Genomic DNA, 23,266 nt, shown 5'->3' on the forward strand with positions numbered 1-23,266 from the left:
GTGATAAAAGCAGGGACAAGTTTCTCAATATTAGAAAAGGAGAGGAAGGAGCGAACACGGGATATGTGACAGAGGTGAAAGTAAGAAAGTTTCTTAATTTGATTTATGTGAGTGGAATAAGAAAGTGAGGAATCAAAAATGACACCAAGATTCCTTGCAGTGACGCAGGTCTGATGAGATCACTGCCAAGATGGACTGGGAAGGAGCTCATTTTATTAAGTTGCATTTTAGTCCCAATTTGAAGGAGTTCAGTTTTGTTGCAGTTTAATATTAAAGAGTTCTGCTCCATCCAGGTTTTAATTTCACTAAGGCAGGTTGTGAGCTAAGAAAGCTCTGATGAAGTTCCACTTTTAACATTGAAGTAGAGTTGAGTATCGTCTGCATAAAAACGATAGCCCAGTCCATAGCTACGAATAATATGGCCAAGGGGAAGCATATAAATACAGAAGAGAAGAGGGCCGAGGACAGAGCCCTGAGGAGCTCCTTGTGTGACTGGCGCTGAGCTGGATCTACTGTTACCAAGACTAACAAACTCTTGCCTATCAGTCAGATAGGACTTGAACCACTGGAGGGCAGTGCCAGAGATACCCAGCATGTTCTCCATTCTGGACAGTAGAATGTCATGTCTGACCTGAGTGTCAAATGCTGCACTGACGTCTAACAGAATTAATATGCTGGTTTGTCCAGAGTCTGCTGTCATAAGCAGATCATTGTTTACCCGTAGCAGAGCAGTTTCACAGCTGTGCTGCACCCTGACACCAGACTGAAAGAGTTCCATCAAGTTATTAGAAATTAAGTAGTTGGTGAGCTGTGAAGCTACATCATGCTGAAGAACTTTTGACAGGAAAGGTAAGTGGGAAATAGGCCAGAAATTGTTAAGATCATCAGCATCAAGACCAGACTTTTTTAACATTGTGGTTACAGAAGGGATTTTAAAAGTGAGCGGCACAGAGCCAGTGTCAAGGGATGAGTTTATTATTGTTGTAACAGTCGGGATTATGGCATGAAGGCAGGATTGAAGTAGTGTGCTGGGGATGGGGTCCAGTACACAAGTAGTCGGCCTCATCTTACAAAGCAGGTTATTAACAAAAGCAGATGTGACTGGTGAGAACTTAGAGAAGGAGCTGGATGGAGTGGGAGAACAGGGAGAGATATAAACAGATGATGTATTTATGTTAGTTGAATTATTTAGATCTTCAATTTTGTTACGGAAAAAGTGGAGGAAATCCTCACAGACTTCAGTAGAAGAGGTAGTTGGGCCAGATGCGGGTTCGAGTAGTTTATTAACTACAGAGAACAAAACCCTTAGGTTATCATGGCCACTTTCTATTATTCTGCCATAGTGGGTGTTCTTGGCAGCAGTTAGTGCTACTCTGTAAGCTCTTTGGTTGTCAGAGAAAGCCTGGATGTGCACGGTGAGGCCAGACTTACGTGACATTCTCTCAAGGCGTCGGCCAGCTGCTTTCATAGATCGCAATTCTGAGTTATACCAAGGAGCTGAACGTTTAAAGGAAACCTCCTTATGTTTTAAAGGAGCTGTTTTATCTAATGCTGAATGAAGGGCTGAGTTATAGTGGTCAGCAAGATTATCTAGTGTTGACGGAATAGGTGCAGACAGTAAAAGATCAGAAATGGAACCAGAAAGGATAGAGGGACAGATATTTTTAAGGTTTCTGTAAGAAATATGTCGTTTACAGGTAAGAGTGAGACAGTGAAAAATACTGCTTTATGGTCAGAGAGTCCCAAATCAGTGCTTTTAGACCTGCCGTACTTCTTCTGTTATCCTTATGTTATTAGCATGTTACATTTTTTAATTGAGATTCATTTCCGAGGTGCTCCGTGCATGAAGTTTGTATGTTCTTCTTGTATACACATTGATATTCTTTCAGTGCGCCAGATTCCTCCCATAATCCAAAGTCATGCATGTTAGGTGAGTTGGGGTTGCTAAATTAGCCTTTCATTGTGAGTGTGTGTGTGTGTGTCCTGTGATGGACTGACAGCCTGTCCAGATGTTGTCCCTGCGTTGTGCCTGATTATTACTGGGATAGACTCCAGCTCCCCCACCACCTTGCTCTTGATAAGCAGGTTTAAGAAAATGGATGTTTGGATCATTTAGTGCAGCACACGTGTTTGGGTTATTTGATGATAAATATTCTAACAGCAGGTCTGAACCACAGAAATTGAAAGTGAAAAGTGATTTGTATGGACCTTTGACAATTTATGAACTTCAGCCATAAACTGAGCAGATCTCTTCATAGTTCTGGTGTCCTGGCTGGAAGGTGGTACAGAGACCTCCGGCACTGGATTTACTGTTTGGTAGTTTCATAATTTAATAAATTTTATTCTGCTGTATCTGAGTTTCCAGATGTTTTGGTATTTTTTGATGTAAAGTAAGATTTTGAGTTAGATGAGGATATTTGTGGAGCTTATTGTGTAAATTTAGGTTTGGTCTCCATGTCTACATGTGAATTCAGCTACTATACTGTAGTTGAGAAGTCTTTGTGTTAATAAAATTCATTTTCACTATTTCAGTTTACAATGTGGAAACAGACTGGGTGGGTGGGGGTTACACCAATGTTGTTATGATTGTATTTGAATTCCTGCCTATCCACCTTTGGAAGCTGTCAATGCTAAAAGGTATTAGAAGGGAAAGGTTTAGAAGAAAAAAGTTGTTTCTTTATGTTATTGATATGGTGCTCGGTATCTCAGATCACAGTCACGTGTATTAAATCTATTGAGTGAATATCATGACAGTCTATTGAATAAGAGTGATCTCCACTCTGTGAATTCTCTCACATGCCAAACCAGACCTGATCGCTTTTGTGTGATTGTCTCTGAAGATTTTGTTCTCCATGAAAACATGGGATTACATTTTTTTGTCATTCATCAGTACACAACACATGGGGTAAGCAGCATAAAATACAAAAATATAATTTTTAGGGCATTTACCTTCTTACTGAACTGATCACAAACACGTCTTAGTGGCTTCACTTATCTCAACTGACTAAGAAAAATGACAAAACACATCACAATGTTCTCACAAGTCTAACTTTGGTGATCAGATGATGTTGTTGGTCCTACCATTGCTGCCACTACGTGTCCATGTCCTTCTGGGTTCTGAAATCCCATATCTTCTACATCAGTGTGCCTTCAAACTCTTGCATTCATTTGTCACTCTCTTCAAACTCAAACTTCATCTTCACTCTTACTGGTAAGTTAAACTTTTCTTTTAATCTTGTGTTGCTATTCATATTTATTGAGTCAAATCTGTGGATCACCTTGAGTGTCAATATGAAGGCAAGTGTAACAATTTTGTGCCAAAGAATGCAAAACAAATGTGTTGTAAAAATTTCCGGACTCACAATTAGAACAAGAACTCAAACTGTGAAAGTAAATGTTGATAAGACCATGTGTGTCCTCTTGTGTGTCCAAACAGAAACAGTTGGGGGCAACACGGAGAGAAATCAGGAGGAGACTTGAGGAGAGAGAGAAGAAAATGAAGGAGATGAGAAATGTGGTGGAGCAGATAAAAGTGAGTAGAATTAAGACGACCCTTCAAATTATGGACATGAGAAATAAATGAAAACTAGAAAAGCCAGCAAAGCTTCACTGGTGATGACGTGTAGGGGCAGACAGAAGGACAGAAGACGTTTTATTTTATCATCCATGGTATTTCACTGTCAACATTGCTTCTTGTTATTTCATTGCAGATTCAGAGAGTAGGACCCTAAATTAGTGAAACCTGAACTCACCCATCTAAACCCATGCTGACCGCTCACTAACACTCCTTTTCTTAACATGTGTTTCTAAGTATTTTATTTATTAATGATAGTAAAAAATAGACACATGTTAATCTTACAGGTATGTGTTGCACCTTCTTATCCCCTCAGTCTTCCTGGACTGCCACAAGGTACAAATAGACTTTTTGAGATGATCACTTTGTCAGTTCTGCTCCTCAGCTTTATTCTTTAAGTTTGTCTGGCAGATCTGGCACTCTGGAGATAACAATGACAATGACAGCTGTCAGCCAGGAAGGTAACACACCGTATGAGTCTCTGGAACAAACCTTCATCTCATCTCCACTAATATTTGAATCCCCAGCTATCACTACTTCCCTCTTTCTGTGGGCTGGTGTGGATGTTAACCTTTAGGGTTTTTCATTCCTGCCTGGTATCTCAAGATTACCTGAGTCAACTCCTAACAATACAAGGTCTTGAAAACAGGTGGACATCACCAGCTTTGTGGTCAATGAGCTTAGACAGTGTGTACTGCTTACCTTACACTTACATCAGACTGTGACCTACCTGTCACTGCTCTAGCCAGTGCTGTGTCCTATGCCACTTTGGAGTGCACACTAACACCCCCTACAACACCTGGGTGAGCCATTCAAATATAAGCCATAGTAGCAAAGGCTATCAGTAATAATAAAAAAGTTAATAAGTGAACTAGAAATGAAGACTCAGTCCTGAGTTTGACATTGGAAATAAGAGGAACAATAAATAAGCCAAGAGTTCATGAAGTGAAATTAAATCAGAATTCTCTTACCAACCACAACACACTTGTGTGTTATATCTCCATTTATGTTTCATATTGTCACCAACAGGGAGCATCAAACCAGAACCAAACCAAACCAGAACAAAACTACCCCACACATGTCTCTGGTTCTAAAGACTAATTTTCACACAATTACCTTCCATCACACAGGCATTTGTTTACAATACCCCAAATCATCATCATCTTCATCATCATCTTCTTCTTCTTCTCTAATTTCATGTCCATTTCACCTGGCTGGGCTGGAGAGACAATTTTAACTAAGAGACCCAGTGGTACTTCCAGTACATAAGAGAAACACGAGCGAATCCCTTCTGTGTTAGAGTCCTCATAGGATAATTGAACTGTCCCCTCAGTAGGTCCTTCTAATATCTCTAAAGGACCTCTAAAGGGCTGACTGTTCAGATGTCATATCCCATTCACCCTTGCAGACACCTTGCCACCCAGAATACTAGATGAACATGTTGTCCTGGCTAATAATTCTCTGACTGCCCTCCCATTATTCTAGTCTGTTGTTTGAGTGAGGTACCACCAAACATCTTGACCAGGATGCCAGCCAATCCAAACTATCCTTTACAACATTAAAATAACAACAACAACAACAACAACAACATGTATTTCTATAGCACATTTTCATACAAACAGTAGCTCAAAGTGCTTTACATAATAAAGAATAGAAAAATAAAAGACACAATAAGAAAAAATAAATTAACATTAAATAACATCGAATAAGAGTAAGGTTCAATGGCCAGGAGGGACAGAAAAAACAAAAAAAACTCCAGACGGCTGGAGAAAAAATAAAATCTGTAGGGATTCCAGACCAGAGACCACCCAGTCCCATCATTCTACCTCACATAAATGAAACAGTCCTCTTTGGATTTAGGGTTCTCACGAAAGGGCTTGATGATGATGGTCACGTAGACTTCTGCGTTTTAATCCATCCATCAATGTTGGAGCATCATGAAGCTTTGAGTAGGTGGAGGTGGCGCAGGCCACCACCACAAAGAGACCGGAAAAAGAAACAGAAAAGAGAGTAGGGGTCAGTACGGATTTTAGAGCCACCATGAGTAGTTATTATAAGGAAATTGAACATATAGAGTATCAGGATTAAGTTAAATTAAATTAAATTGAAGTTATAAAAAGGCCATGTTAAAGTAATGTGTTTTCAGCAATGTTTTAAAGTGCTCTACTGTATCAGCCTGGTGAATTCCTATTGGCAGGCTATTCCAGATTTTAGGTGCATAGCAGCAGAAGGCCGCCTCACCACTTCTTTTAAGTTTTGTTCTTGGAATTCTAAGGAGACACTCATTTGAGGATCTGAGGTTACGATTTGGAATATAAGGTGTCAGACATTCCGATATATAAAATGGGGCGAGATTATTTAAGGCTTTATAAACCATAAGCAGAATTTTAAAGTCAATCCTGAATGACACAGGTAACCAGTGTAGTGACATCAAAACTGGAGAAATGTGTTTGGATTTTCTTTTCCTAGTTAGGATTCTAGCACCTGCATTCTGCACTCGTTGCAAACGATTTATATCTTTTTTGGGTAGTCCTGAGAGGAGTGCATTACAGTAATCTAGTCGACTGAAAACAAACGCGTGAACTAATTTCTCAGCATCTTTCAGTGATTTAAGAGGTCTAACTTTACTTATGTTTCTTAAATGAAAAAATGCTGTTCTAATGATCTGATTAATATGTGATTTAAAATTCAGATTACAGTCAACAATCACCCCTAAGCTTTTTACCTCCGTCTTGACTTTTAATCCTAATGTATCCAGTTTATTTCTAATAGCCTCATTGTATCCATTATTGCCAATCACTAAGATTTCAGTTTTCTCTTTATTTAACTTGAGAAAGTTACTATTCATCCATTCTGAGATACAAGTCAGACATTACGTTAGTGAATCAATAGAATCGGGGTCATCAGGTGCTATTGATAAGTACAGCTGTGTGTCATCAGCATAGCTGTGGTAACTCACGTTGTGCCCTGAGATAATCTGACCTAACGGAAGCATGTAGATTGAGAAGAGCAGCGGACCCAGGATAGAGCCTTGTGGACCACCATATCGGATATCATGTGTCTTTGAGATGTAATTACCACAACTAACAAAGAATTTTCTCCCTGTCAGGTAGGATTCAAACCAATTTAAGACCCTGCCAGAGAGGCCCACCCATTGACTAAGGCGATTTCTAAGAAAATCGTGTCAAATGCAGCACTCAGATCTAAGAGGATGAGAACAGATAAATGGCCTCTGTCTGCATTCACTCGCAAGTCATTTACTGCTTTAACGAGTGCAGTTTCTGTGCTGTGATTTGTTCTAAAACCCGACTGAAATTTATCAAGAATAGCAGGTTTATTTAGCTGGTCATTTAACTGCATAATGGCTGCCTTCTCTAGAACTTTACTTAAGAAAGGCAGGTTAGAGATGGGGCTAAAATTTTCAAGAGCCGAGGGGTCAAGATGATGTTTCTTAAGAAGGGGTTTAACTACAGCAGTCTTAAGACAGTCTGGGAAGACCCCCGTATCTAATGACGAATTTACTATGTCAAGAACAAAATGCCCACAAAGTGTTTTATGACTGGTAATTCTTATTATGTGACTCAATCAATTCTTTCTTTATTCAATCAGATATCTGTGGAAAGAGAGGTAAAGGAAAATGAGAAAAGCTTCATTGATCTGATCCACTGCATTGAAGAAGCTCAGAAGAACTTGTTTGAGAGGATGAGAGAACAAGAAAAGAGAGAAATAGAGAAGGCTGAAAGAGTCATGGAACAACTAGAGAAGGAGATTGAGGAGCTGAAGAAGAGAGACACTGAGCTGAAGGAGCTTTTTGACAACAAGGATCACGTCCACTTCATGCAGGTGAGGGAAGCTCCTTACAGGAAACCTAGTCAGATTGGGATGTGTGGGACCTGAGAACATTTAAAAAGAAATTCAAAAGATCTGAGGAGTTTTTACAACATGAGAAGGATAGGCCATTCAAAACAACACAAAATGTCTTTTCATATTCCTCTAATATTGTCAAAATGTATAAAAGTCTCTGAGTCTCTGCTTTTTAAACATCTCTGTCATATCACCTCCTAATATTTCTATTCTAAAACTCATAAGATTCAAATCCTTCAAATCCCACAGTCCAGTCTCTCTTCCCTCGTCTTTCTTTTGTGCTGTTTGTTCATTTCTCTAATATGGAGACCAGCACTGCACACAATATTCCTGAACTGGACTCACAAGTGTGTTCTTCATGTGATGGAGATTCTCTTCTTGATTTATACTTCACACATCATGGACACTATATAACTCAGCTTCTCACTAGCCTTCACTAATCTCTACTAGCTGAGGATGGTGATGAGTACACAAAGGGCCACAAGTCTTCATCACAAGTTACACCTTCTAGTGCAGACCTTCCATTGTGTAATTATACTGAGGAGCTCTCTTACTTCATGTATATTTGTTTACATTTAATTGAATTGATTTCACCTCAGAACTCTGAAAAGCCCAATGTCTTGCTCTCTTTGTCAAGTCAGTTCTTTGCCCACCTGGCCGCTGTCCCTCAGTCCCCTTATCTACAGTCTGATTACTCTGCTCTTATGGTGTCCTGCATGAACAGCTTATTGAAAGTCAAGTCGATCTCTTATGTCTCACTACACTGAAATACTCTGTCATTAATAACCAATAAATGAATGAGAGGTGATCTCCACATTTCAATCCAGGTTGACTGCCCATCACATGTGTGGTGTTGACACATAACGTAGTTTACTGGTTTGTCTTCTGTCTCTCTGTTGTGTCATCCTTGATGTGAACCCTGTCTCCATCTGGGGCACGTATAAGAAACTGGAAGGAATAAAACAGGCGTCATAAGCATACTGCAATATTGAAGACCTTTGTACAGTATAGTCAATTGTGACAATTTCTGGGATATTGCCATGGTGATAGATACCAACCAATAGTTAAATAAGCAGCATGAAAAGGAAAGAAATAAAGAGCAAAACAAAACACAAAGTTTACGGTGAATGTAACAAACACAAACTATCTAAGACCAGAGAGAAGATCGTCTCACTTGGGTATCGAGTCCTCTTTCTTTTTGGAAGTGGCCACCTTGAAGAATTTCCCAAAGTTACTTTTCCTGAGCTGAGGTGGTACAGCAAGAAACGATCCATTAACACAGGAATCGCCACCAAACTTGTTTCCCTTGATCACCTTATTTTTCCCAACACACGTGAGGAAATTCGAATGGCCTTACCACCTCAGTAATTTCCTGCTGATATCTGCCAATCGCACTTCTGTGACATTTACTGACATGCAGACCTAAATTGTAATTTCTTATTAACTTTTGCAACCAAGAAACCTACACAGACAGTAACTCAACAGAAGTGTGTTTATTATTTCAGGTATGACTGAATGAATGTGAAACACACACAAACACACACTCATGTATGAAACGTCTTGATATGGAAACGCTATTTGGGCTTCCAAGACTGTACACATTCAGCAACAAGTCATTTAAATGATTCTTTTTATTCAGTTTTATTCCTGAATTAAAGCACACTTGTTTCGTCATACCTTTTGTGAAAGTGTTTATTTAATATTCCATGCCTTTTTTTGTTTTTAAATTTATTGATTTTATTAAAATCCAGTAGCATTCCATATTAGCAAGTCAAGTTTAACAAAATGAAGTTCGAAACAAATCAACCCCCACCCATGACAAAGAGAGCTAGGCCAACCGAATAAAACTTTAATAATAGTAAAAATAAATAAATAAAAAAGAGAGACAGAATCCACTTCCTCAATTTAAATGCTTATTCTAAAATGTTATCGATTAGATCCTGCCAGGTTTTGAACAAGTTTTATAAAGACCCTCTAAGTGAGAATTTACTTTTTTTCCAATTTCAAATAATATATAACATCAGTTACCTACTGACTTAAAATGGGAGAGTTAGGAGTCTTCCAGTTGAGCAGGATAAGTCTACGTGCTAATAGTGAAGTAAAGGCCATTACAATTTGTTTGTCCTTCTTCACTTTAAGCCCCTCTGTGAGCCCACCAAACACAGCCGTTAGTGGGTTAGGAGGGATTGGGACACCAAGGCTGTCTGAAAGGCATTTAAAGATTTTGGTCCAAAATGATGTTAATATGATGCAGGCCCAAAACATGTGACCTAGTGAGGCTGGAGCTCGATTGCAATGTTTGCAGGTTAGATCTTGGCCTGGAAACATTTTGGACAATTTTAAACAAGAGAGATGTTTTCCAGACATTAAAAGCTGCTTACGTTTGAGAGGGCGGATAAAGGTGATTATCGTGCAGAGGTGCCACAGATAAAAGCTTCTCTATCTTAAAATGCTTTCTACATTGGTTCATATTCTGAGTGAGTGAAGCACCATTGGGTTGTTAGTAAATTGGCGATAACTTGTACTTATTGGGGTACAAAGCAAGGAATATAAACAAGAGCTGCAGGATTTTATTTCTATTGTAGACCAAGTCTGTGTGTGTTTGTCTATTTGTGTCCACGTCCAGGTTTTTATTGCTTGTAAATTTGCTGCCCAGTAATAAAATTGAAAGTTAGGTAGAGTCATGCCACCATCTGCCTTAGGTCTTCGTAGGGTCGCTCTTTGAATAAGTGGATGTTTTGAATTCCAAATAAATGAGGTTATGGTTGAGTCTAATTTCTAAAAAAATAATTTATTGAAGTATATTGGAATGTTATGAAATAAAAAAGAATTTTAGGAAGGATATTCATCTTAACAACTTTAATTCTTCTAGATAAAGTGAGATGAAGGGTTGACTATCTGTGCAAGTCTTGCTTAATTCTTTCCATGCAGACAGCAACATTTTGTTAATAAAGAGCTTTATGTTTACTTGTGATGTTAACCCCTCGGTATTTAATCTGATCTGCGATGATAAAAGGGAAGGTGTCCAATCTAATATTGTGTGCTTGAGAATTCACTGGGAAGAGCACACTTTTAGTCAAATTAATTCTGAGACCAGAGATCTTTTGAAATTCTGTAAGTGCTGTTAGGACTGCAGGCACAGTATTCTGTTGATCTTATATATCTACAGTACCATATCATCTGCAGAGAAATATTTGGTTCAAGTCCTTCTCTGATAATCCCCTTTATCTCATAAGCGTTTTGACAGTGAACTGCCAGTGGCTCAATGGCGATTGCAAAGAGCAGTGGTGACAGGGGGCATCCTTGTCTGGTACCACACTGTAGTTTAAAGGAGTCTGAATTCATGTTGTTAATACAAACTGAACATTCTGGACTGGTATACAGTAGTTTGATCCATGCACAAATGTTTGGGCCAAACCTAAATTTCTCCAATGTAGTGAAGAGGTATTTCCATTCAATCATGTCAAATGCTTTTTCTGTATCCAATGATAATAATATCTCTGGGATGTTAGACTTTGTGGGTGAGTATATTACATTAAACAGGCGTCGGAGATTGGAAGCTAAGTGTCGGCCTTCAATATATCCAGTTTGGTCTTGTGATATTACTGAGGGCAGCACTTTCTCCATCCTTCTAGCTAGGACTTTGGAGAGTATCTTCACATTCCACATCTTATTTTGAAAATATTTGAACTTCACAGTCACAAAACAATTTGGCTTTTATTCAAAAATAAAAACAAATGTAAAGAAATCGCTTAGATGACATGTCGCTGTGAATGTGTAAAGACTGTGAAGTCCAAATATCAGTCGGTACAAAATAAGATGTTTGCATTCATATGTGTGATAACGTGTTTCATTTTCAAACGGACATATCTGATGTAATAAAAACGTGCATTTGATCTGAGTCTGTAACAGTCTGTGTAAATGTATGGTTCTTGTAAAAGTAAGCTCAATAAAGACAAATTGTTTAATGGTTGATGTCACAGAAGTGTGATTGTCAAAAATAAAAACTCACATTCAAGCAGTTATATTTGATATAATAAAGACATACATTTGCTTTGTGTCTACAAGACGTAACATTTCTTGTTTTGTCGTACATTTACACAGATTGTTGTAGCATGGAGCACACATGAACTGTCTGCATTTCAAATACTGATATATCATTGCTAACATATCTCTGCTCAACTCTTTGCCATATAAATTTTCAAAGCAGACTTGTGCTGTAAGTTAGAGAATTTGAGCTGGTGGTGTTACACAGAGAGTGTAAGAGTCAGGAGTGGCAAACGGCTGGCTGAACGAGGGATGGGTCAATGGAGGTTCAGCGCTGCTAACTGACACAGTTACAAAACAAAGGTGTAGTACGAGGGTGTTGTACCGTGTTGGCCATTATGGATGTAGTGAGAAGTCAAGTGAAATGACACCTTTATTGGCTAAATAAAAAGATTATAATATGCAGGCTTTCATGGCAACTCAGGCCCCTTCTTCAGGCGAGATGTAATCGAAACAAAGGTGGTTATCGGTGGGCAGTTGCTGTGACAATAAGAACATAGGAGTTTCTTCATGTGTGTTTTGGGGGAAGTAGGCTTTACAGGGTGAATGTAAAATATTGAAGACATTGGGAAAAGTGTTAAAGATCTTCTAATAAATGATTTTTGTTCTTGATCCTCTCTGAAATCTCATCCCCTCTTCTCTTCTGATGCAGACTTTCTCATCTCACTGTGTCCTTCCTGCTGATGGAGACTCGCTCAGCTTCACTGTCACTGCTGATTTCTCTTCTGAGGACCTGAGAAATGAGCTGTCATGTCTGAAAAAGAGTTTGGAGAAGATCAGCCAGTGGGACATCAAGACATGGAGTCCATCAGGTACAGCGTCTGTTCATGTTGTTGTGAAAGGCCACTCAATGTCCTCTTATTGTCCTCTTTAGAAGGACCAGAGTGATGACAAGAGGACATTGAGTGGTGAGACATGAAGAAGGCCTGCTCTTTGACATTTATTTTGATATCAAGAATGTTTTATTATACACTATGTAGCTGCGTTTATTCAGAATTACTAAGGTTCTGCAGCTTTAGTTTGCTTCATGGGATTCAACGATAGCTTGACACGTTGAAATGATTCCACAGACAAAATATCTTCATTTCTAAAAGCTTTAGTAAAAATTCAAAGTAAAACAGTTCACAAAAAATAGAGAAATAATTGATATAGCAAAGAAAAGAAAAGAAAAGATTAAGAAAAGTCCTGTTTAAAGCTTCTAAATCTTATTTGCTTCTTGAAGTTATCTCACTTGTAAACTGCAAAATGAGTCTACCAGGCCATGCTAGCAATGAGACTAACTCCAAACACACACTGACTCAATTAACACACATTATTATTTATATAGCAAGAAAGTTCAATCTCATATTAACTTACATGGCGTGAAAGACTACACCATATTCTATGTAGAAGCTAATGTTCTGTAGAGATCACACAAACACTAATATGAATTTAACTTAAGAATTCACTTTCTAAGATTGGCTCTTACATTTCTGACCCCTAATTAGCTATGCAGGAGCTGACATAATTACTATACTATACTTTACTTAATAAGAGCCACTAACTTTACTTTTACATTAACTAACGCAGTTTTCAAGTCACTAATAAGAACACTGCAAACAAACATTTAAGGATTTCTTATTTCAAACTTTGGCAGTTTCTTGCAGCAGGCCCAGTTTATTCACAGGTCTGTCCAGTGTGCTGCACACAAACTCTTCTGACTGCCCCTTTGCCATCTGCCATTGTCTTGATGAGTCGCTCCTTTAATTACTCAGGAATTGTGAGGTGCAGCATCATCTACAATTAAAACAACCTCCCTGTTCAAAGTTTCTTCTTGCTGTAAGCCATTTCTGACGTTCTTGAAGTGTTGGTAAATGCTCCTTAGTCCATCTTTTACAAAACAAACCAGCTGTGTATTGAAGTTACTTCCAGCGTCTCCGAGTGTGTTGGTCGTTTTAGAAAGAGTCCAGGAGGCTTGTCAGGTTGTGTCTTCATTAACAGCAAGTGATTGGGTGTGAGTGCCTCCAAGTCATTTGGGTCGTCTGATGTCTTTGTCAGAGGTCTGTTATTGATGATTGAGTCAACTTCACACATCATTGTTTGTAGACTTTCATCATCGAGTGTCTGTTGTTTTAGTGTTGAGTTTAGAATCTTTCTTATGCTTCTGATTTGTCTCCCACACTCCACCTTGATGAGAGGCTGATGGTGGATTGAAAATCCATTTGATTTCTTTCTTCATGATACCGTTGCTGATTTTTTCTTCATCTAGATTTTAAATTGTGTCACGTAGAGCTCTTTCTGCTCCAATAAAGTTTGTTCCATTATCTGAGCACATGATTTTAACTTGTCCTCTTCTGCACATGAATCAGCGTATGGCATTGATACAACAATCAGAGTCTAAGCTGTGTGCCATCTCTATGTGGGCAGCTCTGGTTGTTAAACAAGTGAAGATTACTCCGTACCAGACTTGACCAGACTTCATCCTCTTTTGACTTGAAAAGGACCAAAATAATCAACTCCAACATTAGTGAACGGTCAGGTAACAAGCGAACTTCTGACAAATCTGCCATTTTTTGCTCTCCTGCTTTCTCATTGTATCTTCTGCATGTTGTGCACTTTGAAATGATTTTCCTGACAATGGAGATTGCTTGAGGTATCCAGTATTTCTGACATAGTTGTGCAAGCCTATAATTGCACCCACAATGTCCGATTTCTTTATGAATGAAGAACTGCAGGATGTTTAGTTTCAGCTGGCATTGCAGCTTTGCAGAGTCTTCCTCCAACTCTCAGTATTCCATCTTGTATGATCGGGTCAAGTTTATAGATTTGACTGTTCTTTTATACGCAAGCCTTTTTATTTAAAGCCTTTAATTCTTCTGGAAATTCTTGCAGTTGACTGAGGCGTATAAGCTCTGTTTCAGCTTTAGCCAAGTCTTCTGAAGAAACTGAGCCTGGTTCTAAAATCAGTTTGTACTTTTCATGTGCTTTGTGATGAGTGATTTTTGTTCTTCTGGATTACTTTCAGACTGACTGACTTCTAGTTGAAATGTTTGTCTTTCATTTTTTAAGAGCAGCAGTATGTCTTTAAACTTGAGGAGCCAAGCCACTGCTTTCTTCAAGTGATGCCAATCTGAAAAGTGAGTGATTAGTTTGTTGATGGGCTCGGTCGCCTCCTCTGTTCTTGTCATGTTCACTGCACAGATTTTAACTTCTGGATCATCTTCAGAAACTGAATCGTTCAGTTGATCAGGTCTTTTTGGCCACTCATGTTCAGGCTTCAGTAAGAAACTTGGACCTTGTGACCATGTGGTGCTTCTGAGAAAGTTTTCTATGCTTAGCCCTCTGGATGCTTGATCAGCCGGATTAAGGGCAGATGTGACGTACCTCCACTGTGAAGGTTGTGAATGATCTCTGATCACGGAGATTCTGTTGGCAACAAAGGTCTTGAATCGAGTGCTTTCATTTGAAATGTATTTTACCACCGAGGTGCTGTCAGTCCAAAATGTAGATGAAGCTCACCTTTTAGCATTTTGACTGCCACAACGGCTGCTGTGAGGTCTAATCTTGGAGTCGTGACCTGCTTCAATGGTGCAACTCTTGACTCCCCCATCAGCAATGAACAATGTTTTTTGCCTTCTTTGTTAGTCAGGAGACGATATGTGACAGTGCCATATCCATCTTTACTGGCATCTGCAAAATGGTGCATTTGTGCTGACCTTATGGTTCCAAACCAGACAGATTTGATGCATCTGTTCACTTTATAGTCTGTAAGTAACTGTAAGTCATCCATCCATTTTTTCCATTTCTGAATGTGTTTGACTTCTACTTCTTCATCCCATCCACATTTCTCTTAGAATAAGCTTTGCTGGCAGTATGGTGGTGCTAGAAAGCCAAGTGGATCATAAACTGAGCTAACAACAGACAGAATACCACGCCTTGTAGTGGGCTTGTTTTGTAACTTCATCTGAAATTTGAAACTGTCTGTTTCTGTGCACCACTGGACACCCAGGGCACGTTCTGTAGGAAGAAGACTGTGGCTCAAGTCTAAGTCCTTTTGTTCATGAGCTCTGTCTTCTTCAGGAATAGACAATAAAACTGCTCTGTTGTTACTCACCCACTTAGTCAAATGAAATCCACCTCTATGGCATAGAGCTTGGCGGTCCTTTGCCAGCTTTATTGCTTGTTCTTCTGTTGCCACCGACTTTAAACAATCATCTACATAGAAGTTATTGAGAACGGTGTTAGCAGCTTCCTCAGGAAATGTATCTCTGGCATCTTCAGCTGTTCTACACAAAGCATAAGAAGCACAACTGGGTGAAGAAGTAGCACCAAAAAGATGTACTGTCATTTTGAATTCTTCCATGTTTCTGCTTAGATTACCTTCAGACCACCATAAAAAGCACAAGACATCAGTGTCTTTATCTGGTACGTTAACTTGGTAGGACATTGACTTAATGTCTGCCATTAATGCCACTGGCTCCTTTCTGAATCTTGTAAGGACGCCAATGAGTGTGTTAGTTAGGTCAGGGCCTTTTGTTCATGAAGCAAAGTCCCCTGGTAGGTGGCAGTGCAATCAAAGACCACTCAAATCTTATTTTCCTTTGGATGATACACACCGTGATGTGGGATGTACCACACTCTGCCTTCATTGTAATTCAGGCTTTCTTTTGTACCTTGACAGCGTAACCTTTCTCAATAATGTCTCTCATGAACGTTTTATAGTCTTTATGGAATCCTGAATTGTTGCTCAGTTTTCTCTTAAGTCCAATAGCACCCTGTTCAGCAATACAGCGATTGTTCGGCATTGTAAGTGTTTCTTTAAAACACTTTAAAGGCAATTTTAAACAGTAGTGGCCACCTACCAGTCTCACAGATTCTGAGGCTATGCACATGAACTTGATGTCCTCCTGTGACATCTCCTCCTGTTCTTCACAGCTGCGCTCTGGAAATCTGTGCTATACTGTTGTAGCAACATATCTTCAATCTCTGTTATTGACACACGATTGATCGAATGTTTGGACAGCTTACCACTTTGTTTTATGAGGTCATCTGTCTCTTTGTATTGTCCATTGACCGCCCATCCAGGTGTAGTCTTCACAGCATGAGGTCCATCTCCTTGGCTAGGTATGATTCATGACTGCCTGAAGATTTCTGGGTTGTTGATTTCTATTAAAAGATCAACTTCAGAGTCAGTATGAGATAGACGTACCTCTTTAAGATATGCCCACTTGTTGATATCTTCTTGTAGTGGAATACTTCCTCTGTTCACTGGAATGGAGACCTGCGTGAAGACCTTTGACAAATCAATATATTCATCATCATTGAGACCACAGACTGGCAAATCTGACAGAGCATTCAGTTAGCATGTTTGAATCATCATCATAATAGTTACTCATAGTTTTGAGGTATACTTGTGTTCTTCTCCCCTGAAGGTTTAACTGTCTCTGGAGCCTTTCAGTGCAGATTGTTACTGTACTGCCGAGGTCTATAAAGGCGTATGTTTCTACATACCTTTCACTCTTCTTAGATTTTAACTTAACGTGAACCACATGCAGTACACATTCTTCTCCGGCCCCAGTAAAAGCACAAGTTCCAGTCTCGGTTTACCCCCCAGCAGATGTTGCTACCCTGGCTGTAGCCGTAGATGTTGCTCCATCCTCTTTTTATATGCAGGATATCTGGGTGCTGAAAAGAACATGTCTGACATTTCATTCTTTACAATTCTTACCAAGGTGCCCCTGTTTGAGATGGTGAAAACATAAACCTCTTGATTTTAAAAAGTCAGTTCTTTACTTTATGCGGTAACACTTTGACTTTACTAATTCAATGAGAGTATGCTGGCTATTGCAGAATACACAAAGCTTTTTAAATCCACAGAAGTCAGTAACAGTCTTTTTGACGGAGGTTTCTCGAGTCCCCCTTTCAGCAGCATCAGAAATACTTGTAGTGAAGATACTTCCTGATCTCTGGCCGTACTTTAGAGGTGACCTACCCTTGTCAAAGCTTTTACATAAATGGGATGTGTTAACATCTTAGCCTGTCGATGTAAAAAGGTAGCTACATCATCAATATCTGCCTCTCTGTCTTCTCTTTCTTCAAGTTTATAAGCTGTATTTCACTGCTTATCTTGTAAAGGATATGGGAGCTTTGAGATTATGGTACGGATGTTCTGGTTGCTGTTGAACGCATCACGGCTCCTTGCATTGACCATGGAGTCCAAACAGTTATCAGGAAAGGTTGCTTTGTCTCTCAGGGCCTCTCCATCATTTTGCTTTATTTGAGGCCACTTCAATGCTTTATCCATGTATGTATCAGCTATGAATAAGTCGCGTCCTGGCCTTTACATAGCCTTGACTTGATGGCAGTCACACACAACCCTTAACCATTTCCTGGGCAGGACCTGTTGTATATTGAATTAGGTGATCTAAATTATCTTGAGGGTTCTCTAAAACATCGCCAACAGCGTGATCAAAGGCCCTAATGAAAGGCACTTGATCACCTACAAATAAAGTGACCAGTCTGTGTGGTACTTCACCACGCGGTGCAGGAGGTGCAGAAGCAGGGACTTCCTTTTTTTGGGATAACATTTCAGTCACTGACATCTGACATTTGGTTTGATTTTGCACGAGCACATCTATCAGATCTTGTCTGGAACTCAGCCCTTGTGCTAGTGGAACGTGTTTCGATTGTTCCTGTTTTTTTACTATAGACTCAAGCTCATGAAGCTTTTGTAGAATTCTATCAAGTTCTGACTTTTCAAGTGTGACTGTCGATGAAGGTGCTGGTGCCACGGTGCTCGACTGATATGACGGGCCGCACTTACTAATGAAAGCGCTCTTCATTTGAGAGGTGTGTGAAACTCTTGGTTTTGTGCTTTCTCGAACTTGCAGTTGTATCTGTCCAAATTAATTAACACTAGAATCCCTGAAGACTACGAAAAGTTTTGCCACCTTAAATTCCTTTGTAACTCTCCCTATCAGCGTCTTTTGTTTTGTAAAGGTGTTGATCAGCATATGCAGCAAGCAGCCTGCTATCCTGCCCACCGCCAGAGCTCAACTCGAGCAAAAAGATCTCCCAGCTCAAGTCTCTTTATCTACAGCCCTTGTGCTAGTGGAAGGTGTGAGGTGCCTGGATATGCATAGAGGTTTGGAAAATAACTTGCAGTTGATCTCGTTCCTCTCCTTATATTTGGAGCTCATGCTCATCTTGGGCAAAAGATCTCCCAGCTCAAGTCTCTTTATCATGCATAGGAAAATAAGATCTCGTTATTTGGAGCTCATGCATTTCATGTGTGTTTCGTATCTACAATGATCTGTGGAAGTGTAGGATGACAGGAAATGTGAGAAATGCAAGAAATGTTGAGCACATAACTGAAACAGAAATGTTTTTCATGTTTTAATACTAACAACAAAATTTTGACACAAAGTTTATAATGTGTGAGGACTGAAGTCCAAATATCAAATAAGCTCTTTCACCAAAGGTACAAATATAACAAAACAAGTGGGCTTTTATTCAAGAATATAACCGAAGAAAAAAAAATCGGGTTAGTGTAAGAACTGCTGACTCGTAATCAACAGGTCGCGAGATTTAATCCGGTCGCTCTCCAGAATTACATGTTGAGTAGTAAGCTGGTCTTATTTTTACTATTATACAATAAAAAATTACATTTGATTTGAGTCTATAACAGATGGTGTCAGTTTACAGTACCTGTAAAGGTTAGCTTTTTTTTTTTTTTTTTTATTTAGTTTTATTCTCTCAGTCGCATTCACACTCCCCCTGATCTGACAATTGGCCACTAGGTGGCACCTTATAACTAAAGGCACTATTGAGAAACATTTAGTATTAATGAAATTACAAGCGTAACTATTATAACACAAATGAAAACAAATGAACAGAACTTACGTTGCTTCACTTGACGCACACTATTTCTAAGGAACTCTCCAACTTTGTGAAGTGCAAATACTTAAACAGACAGTGAAAACAACCATGCTTTCTCTTTCTTCCTGATCCCCACAGTACTTCGCTCAGCAGAAGACAGCATCAAAGTCCGTCCTCCTGATGACTGAACTCCGCCTCTCAGACAGGTCTGATGTGTGTAAGTGGAGTGACAGTTCATTATGTGGGGGTGCAGTTCTGTGAGAGAACAAGTCCAGCAGTTTGCCAGTTTTGTCAGTTGGTGGTCTGTGGAGTCTTTTAGAGTCTTTAGAGTCCTGGTGCTTCCTGTCTTGCTATATGGTTGCGAGACATGGACGCTATCCAGTGACCTGAGACGAAGACTGGACTCCTTTGGTACTGTGTCTCTCCGGAAAATCCTTGGGTACAGTTGGTTTGACTTTGTGTCGAATGAGCAGTTGCTCATGGAGTACCGAATGAGGCACATTACCTGCATCTGGGATGGAGGATAGAAGCATGTCCATCTCATTGAAGCTCCTTAGCATAAGCTCTGAGGGAAAGTGCTGTAGGTGTTGCCATATTTTCTGGGTGGATCCATATCTCAGTCAATGCCACAACCTGGAGAACACATTGGGTGGCCAATGTTGTTATAAAGTCCGCTTTGTCAACTTCAGACTGACAGTTCCGCAGGCCAAGAGGAAGAGAGTCTCTAAAGAAGTGGCTTGAAGAAGCAGTTGAAGATTGTCGTTATTACACCCTCTCCTGTTGACAGGACAAGAGAAACATCAGATATCAGTCACAGGAATGTCCTGTACTCACATGTTGAGAAACAGAAGATTACAGAGAAACAGAGCATCTTGTTAAATAAGAGGACATATTGAATTATTCAGTGTCTTTGTTTGATGGACTTGTGTAGGTTGACTTCTTCTGAATGAGGCGACGTTAAAAGTGGTGTCCTTCAGGGGTCAGTGCTGGAGTTGGTGCTCTTTATAATATACACTACATAAACAATCTGATAAGAATATCATAAGTTAAATTTCACAATCATACCATACTAGATGGAAGGGCAGATAATGGAGAATTAGTTGAATCATTAGAGAAGTACCTAAAAAGAATACAGGAGTGGGGAGATTTGTAGACAGTGAAGTTTAATGTAAGTAAATGTGAAAAGTGATATGCTGTAATTTGAATTGGCCTGTTTTTGTACATTGCTCACATGTCCAGTGCTCTGATGTTCTGATTCGTCCATCCTGTCTGAGTTTTGCTCTGGACTCTTTACATTGGCATTGCCCTCAATATGCCCACTATTCTACTCTGTGGATTTTCTCATTTCTGATGTCTCCTTCATGTGAATGACTAAAGGTTTCCAAACAAACTGGATACATGTCACTGATCTGACCCTCATGTCCCATTATATGTCTATCACTAATTCATCAAATTTATACACATTTACAATTATAGAGCCCAGTTTTATAAAGTTCAAACTTCAGGAAGTAAAGCTTCATCCAGGATGGCCCCCATCACTGCTGTGATTGACCCATCTGTCTTTATTTCCTTTATCACAGGAAAGAAGCTCTTAGAGGAGATTGACACCAGAAACGAGCCACCTCTCTTTGACCTTCGTACTAAAGGTAACTCCTTTCTTTCACACATCTGCTCAGCAGTTCCTCCAGTCCTGTGCTCATCAGGTCTCCTCATTTATTCTCATTTTGACTTCTAGATCTCCATGAGACACACAGACAGGCTGTGTCTGAATCCACAAGGACTGTGGAGGCTCAGGCTTCTCCTGGAGATCCACACACCACAGCTGTGGGCTTTGAGACTCGATACACAGAGTTGGTGGCCATTGAACAGGACCCTAGAAACCATAAGGAGACTGAACATGAACTTATGAAAACTGGGAGGATCCATGAAGAGCTCATGAAGAAAGGAGCAGCAGAGAAATGTGAGCGAATCTGGATTGAGCAGCTGTTTAGAAGAAGGCCTGTAAGTGTAAATCCAGTCAACATCATAGTGGTCAGTGGGATGGCCGGAATAGGGAAGACCACCATGGTTCAGAAGATCATGTATGACTGGGCCAGAGGCACTCAGTACCAGAGGTTTGCTTTTGTGTTCCTGTTTAAATTCAGAGAGCTTAACCTCTTAGACAATGAGAATGAGACACAAATGTCACTGACCAAACTGATTGAAAGGCACTATAAATATCTCAGTAATGATCCACTGAAAGACGTTCTGAAGAATCCTGAAACTCTCCTGTTTATATTCGATGGGCTGGATGAGTACAAACACAAACTGGACTTCACCCAGAGTCAGCTCTGCTCAAACCCAGACGTTGAGGTGCCTGTCCACATCCTGGTCACCAGTCTGGTCAGTCGGACATTACTGAAGGGCTGTTCAGTCCTGATAACAAGCAGACCAACAGCCCTGGAAGCCATGGACATGGAAAGAGTCGATCAGTTTGTAGAGATCCTGGGGTTCTTCCCTGATCAAAGGCTGATGTACTGTAAGAAGTTCTTTGGTGTCACTGCACTGGCTGCTGAGGCTTTTCAGTATGTCAAGAAGAACACCATCCTGTACTCAATGTGCTTCATCCCCTCGTACTGCTGGATGATCTGCTCTGTGTTGAAGAGCCACTTCATGACACCTGAAACAGCCAAAAGTGAAGCTCTGCAAGTAGGTCAGTGGCTCTGTGAGGCTCAGAATAAGGAGTTAATTAGAGACACCATTGGAGAGGATTTAAAGATGAACTTTAGAAACACGACTTTATCTGCTGTGGACTGTGCTGTGCTGGCCGCTGTCATCAGCTGCTGTGGAGAACTTAAAGAACTTAACCTGTCATTCACACCTCTGACCACCGAGTGCATCAAGAGACTGGAGCCGGGGCTCAGCTGCTGCAGTAAAGTCTGGTGAGTGATGCGACTTTGACGAGTTTTATCTGTCAGTAATGGCACTTTGTGTCAGGGCACTGAGCTCCACTGTCATAGGACCTTCTAATAAGCCCCACCTACTCAACAGGAAGTGAGGTCAACCGCTAATGACATGATAATTATGCCATCTTATTCTTGATGATCCTTTACAACTCGTCTGAACAATCCAGACCTCACGCTGTCATATCTGTTTCAAACTCTTACAGTCATTAAAGCCCCCTCATGCAGACAATGAGCCAATACCACTGGTGTAGATCAGCAGATTAAAAAGATGGATGAAAATTCTCATATTCTTACTGCATTAGTTAGTAATTAATCAATGATGTGAAACATTATATTGTGTGAATGTGACCATAGTGGCAGAGAATTAAACCTAAAGTGTGATTACGAGACTGAGGAGGAATGTTCACAATTTGCAGAATCCCAGATGAATCAATGAATCTCCAGTTCATTTTCACCATCAGCAGGCAGACTGTGGGCCAAAAAAATGGATGCTGGAGGTTTGATTTTTCACAATGATGCATTGATTACTGAGTTTAATTCTTTTTATTTCTTGTTATACTCACCACATGAACTGACTACCTCATCTACCTCCTGTGGTGGTTCTGTTCAGAGTTCCTTGTGTATTCCTAAAGTCCTTACCTTCTTCATGAGATGGAGTTTAGTGGTCCAGTGCAGGACTCTGGTCTCAGCCCCTTGTCCTCCTAAATGTCTCCATTCACTACTCAGAACTCATGACCACAGGTGAGGATCTGTTGGTGGGCTAATCACTAAATAATGAGCTTCATCTGAGGACTTCACCACCTCTTCACCACCCTTGCCATCTTTTAGGGGGTTTATCCTCCTGTTTGCTCCTACCGGTGCTCTCTCTTCTGTGTTTGAACTGCAACTCGTTTCTTTCTCTTGCTCTCTGTTGGTCATCACCGGCTCACCTTTTTTAATATCCTGGTGTTACTGAAACACGTTCTCCTCTTTTCACTTC

The 23,266-nt window shown here is 40.0% G+C and overlaps 1 protein-coding gene across 1 annotated transcript; it reads left to right on the top strand.

The window, feature by feature from the left end:
- The first annotated feature begins 3,437 nt into the window (after positions 1-3,437).
- On the top strand, positions 3,438-22,495 carry LOC120519941 (NACHT, LRR and PYD domains-containing protein 12-like). Its single transcript, XM_039742675.1, has 5 exons — positions 3,438-3,532; positions 7,184-7,417; positions 12,138-12,297; positions 20,923-20,988; positions 21,078-22,495. Exons 1-5 carry the CDS (start codon positions 3,497-3,499, stop codon positions 22,265-22,267), a joined length of 1,686 nt encoding a protein of 561 aa, XP_039598609.1. The 5' UTR covers positions 3,438-3,496; the 3' UTR covers positions 22,268-22,495.
- Positions 22,496-23,266: the final 771 nt, after the last annotated feature.

Source organism: Polypterus senegalus, unplaced genomic scaffold (genome assembly GCF_016835505.1).
Source record: "Polypterus senegalus isolate Bchr_013 unplaced genomic scaffold, ASM1683550v1 scaffold_950, whole genome shotgun sequence".
Taxonomy (NCBI): domain Eukaryota; kingdom Metazoa; phylum Chordata; class Cladistia; order Polypteriformes; family Polypteridae; genus Polypterus; species Polypterus senegalus.

Coding starts and splice junctions, on each gene's coding strand:
- LOC120519941 (XM_039742675.1), top strand. CDS start 3,497: ATGAAGGAGATGAGAAATGTGGTGGAGCAGATAAAA. Junction 7,418..12,137: donor ATCACGTCCACTTCATGCAG/GTGAGGGAAGCT, acceptor CTTCTGATGCAG/ACTTTCTCATCTCACTGTGT. Junction 20,989..21,077: donor CTTTGACCTTCGTACTAAAG/GTAACTCCTTTC, acceptor TTTGACTTCTAG/ATCTCCATGAGACACACAGA.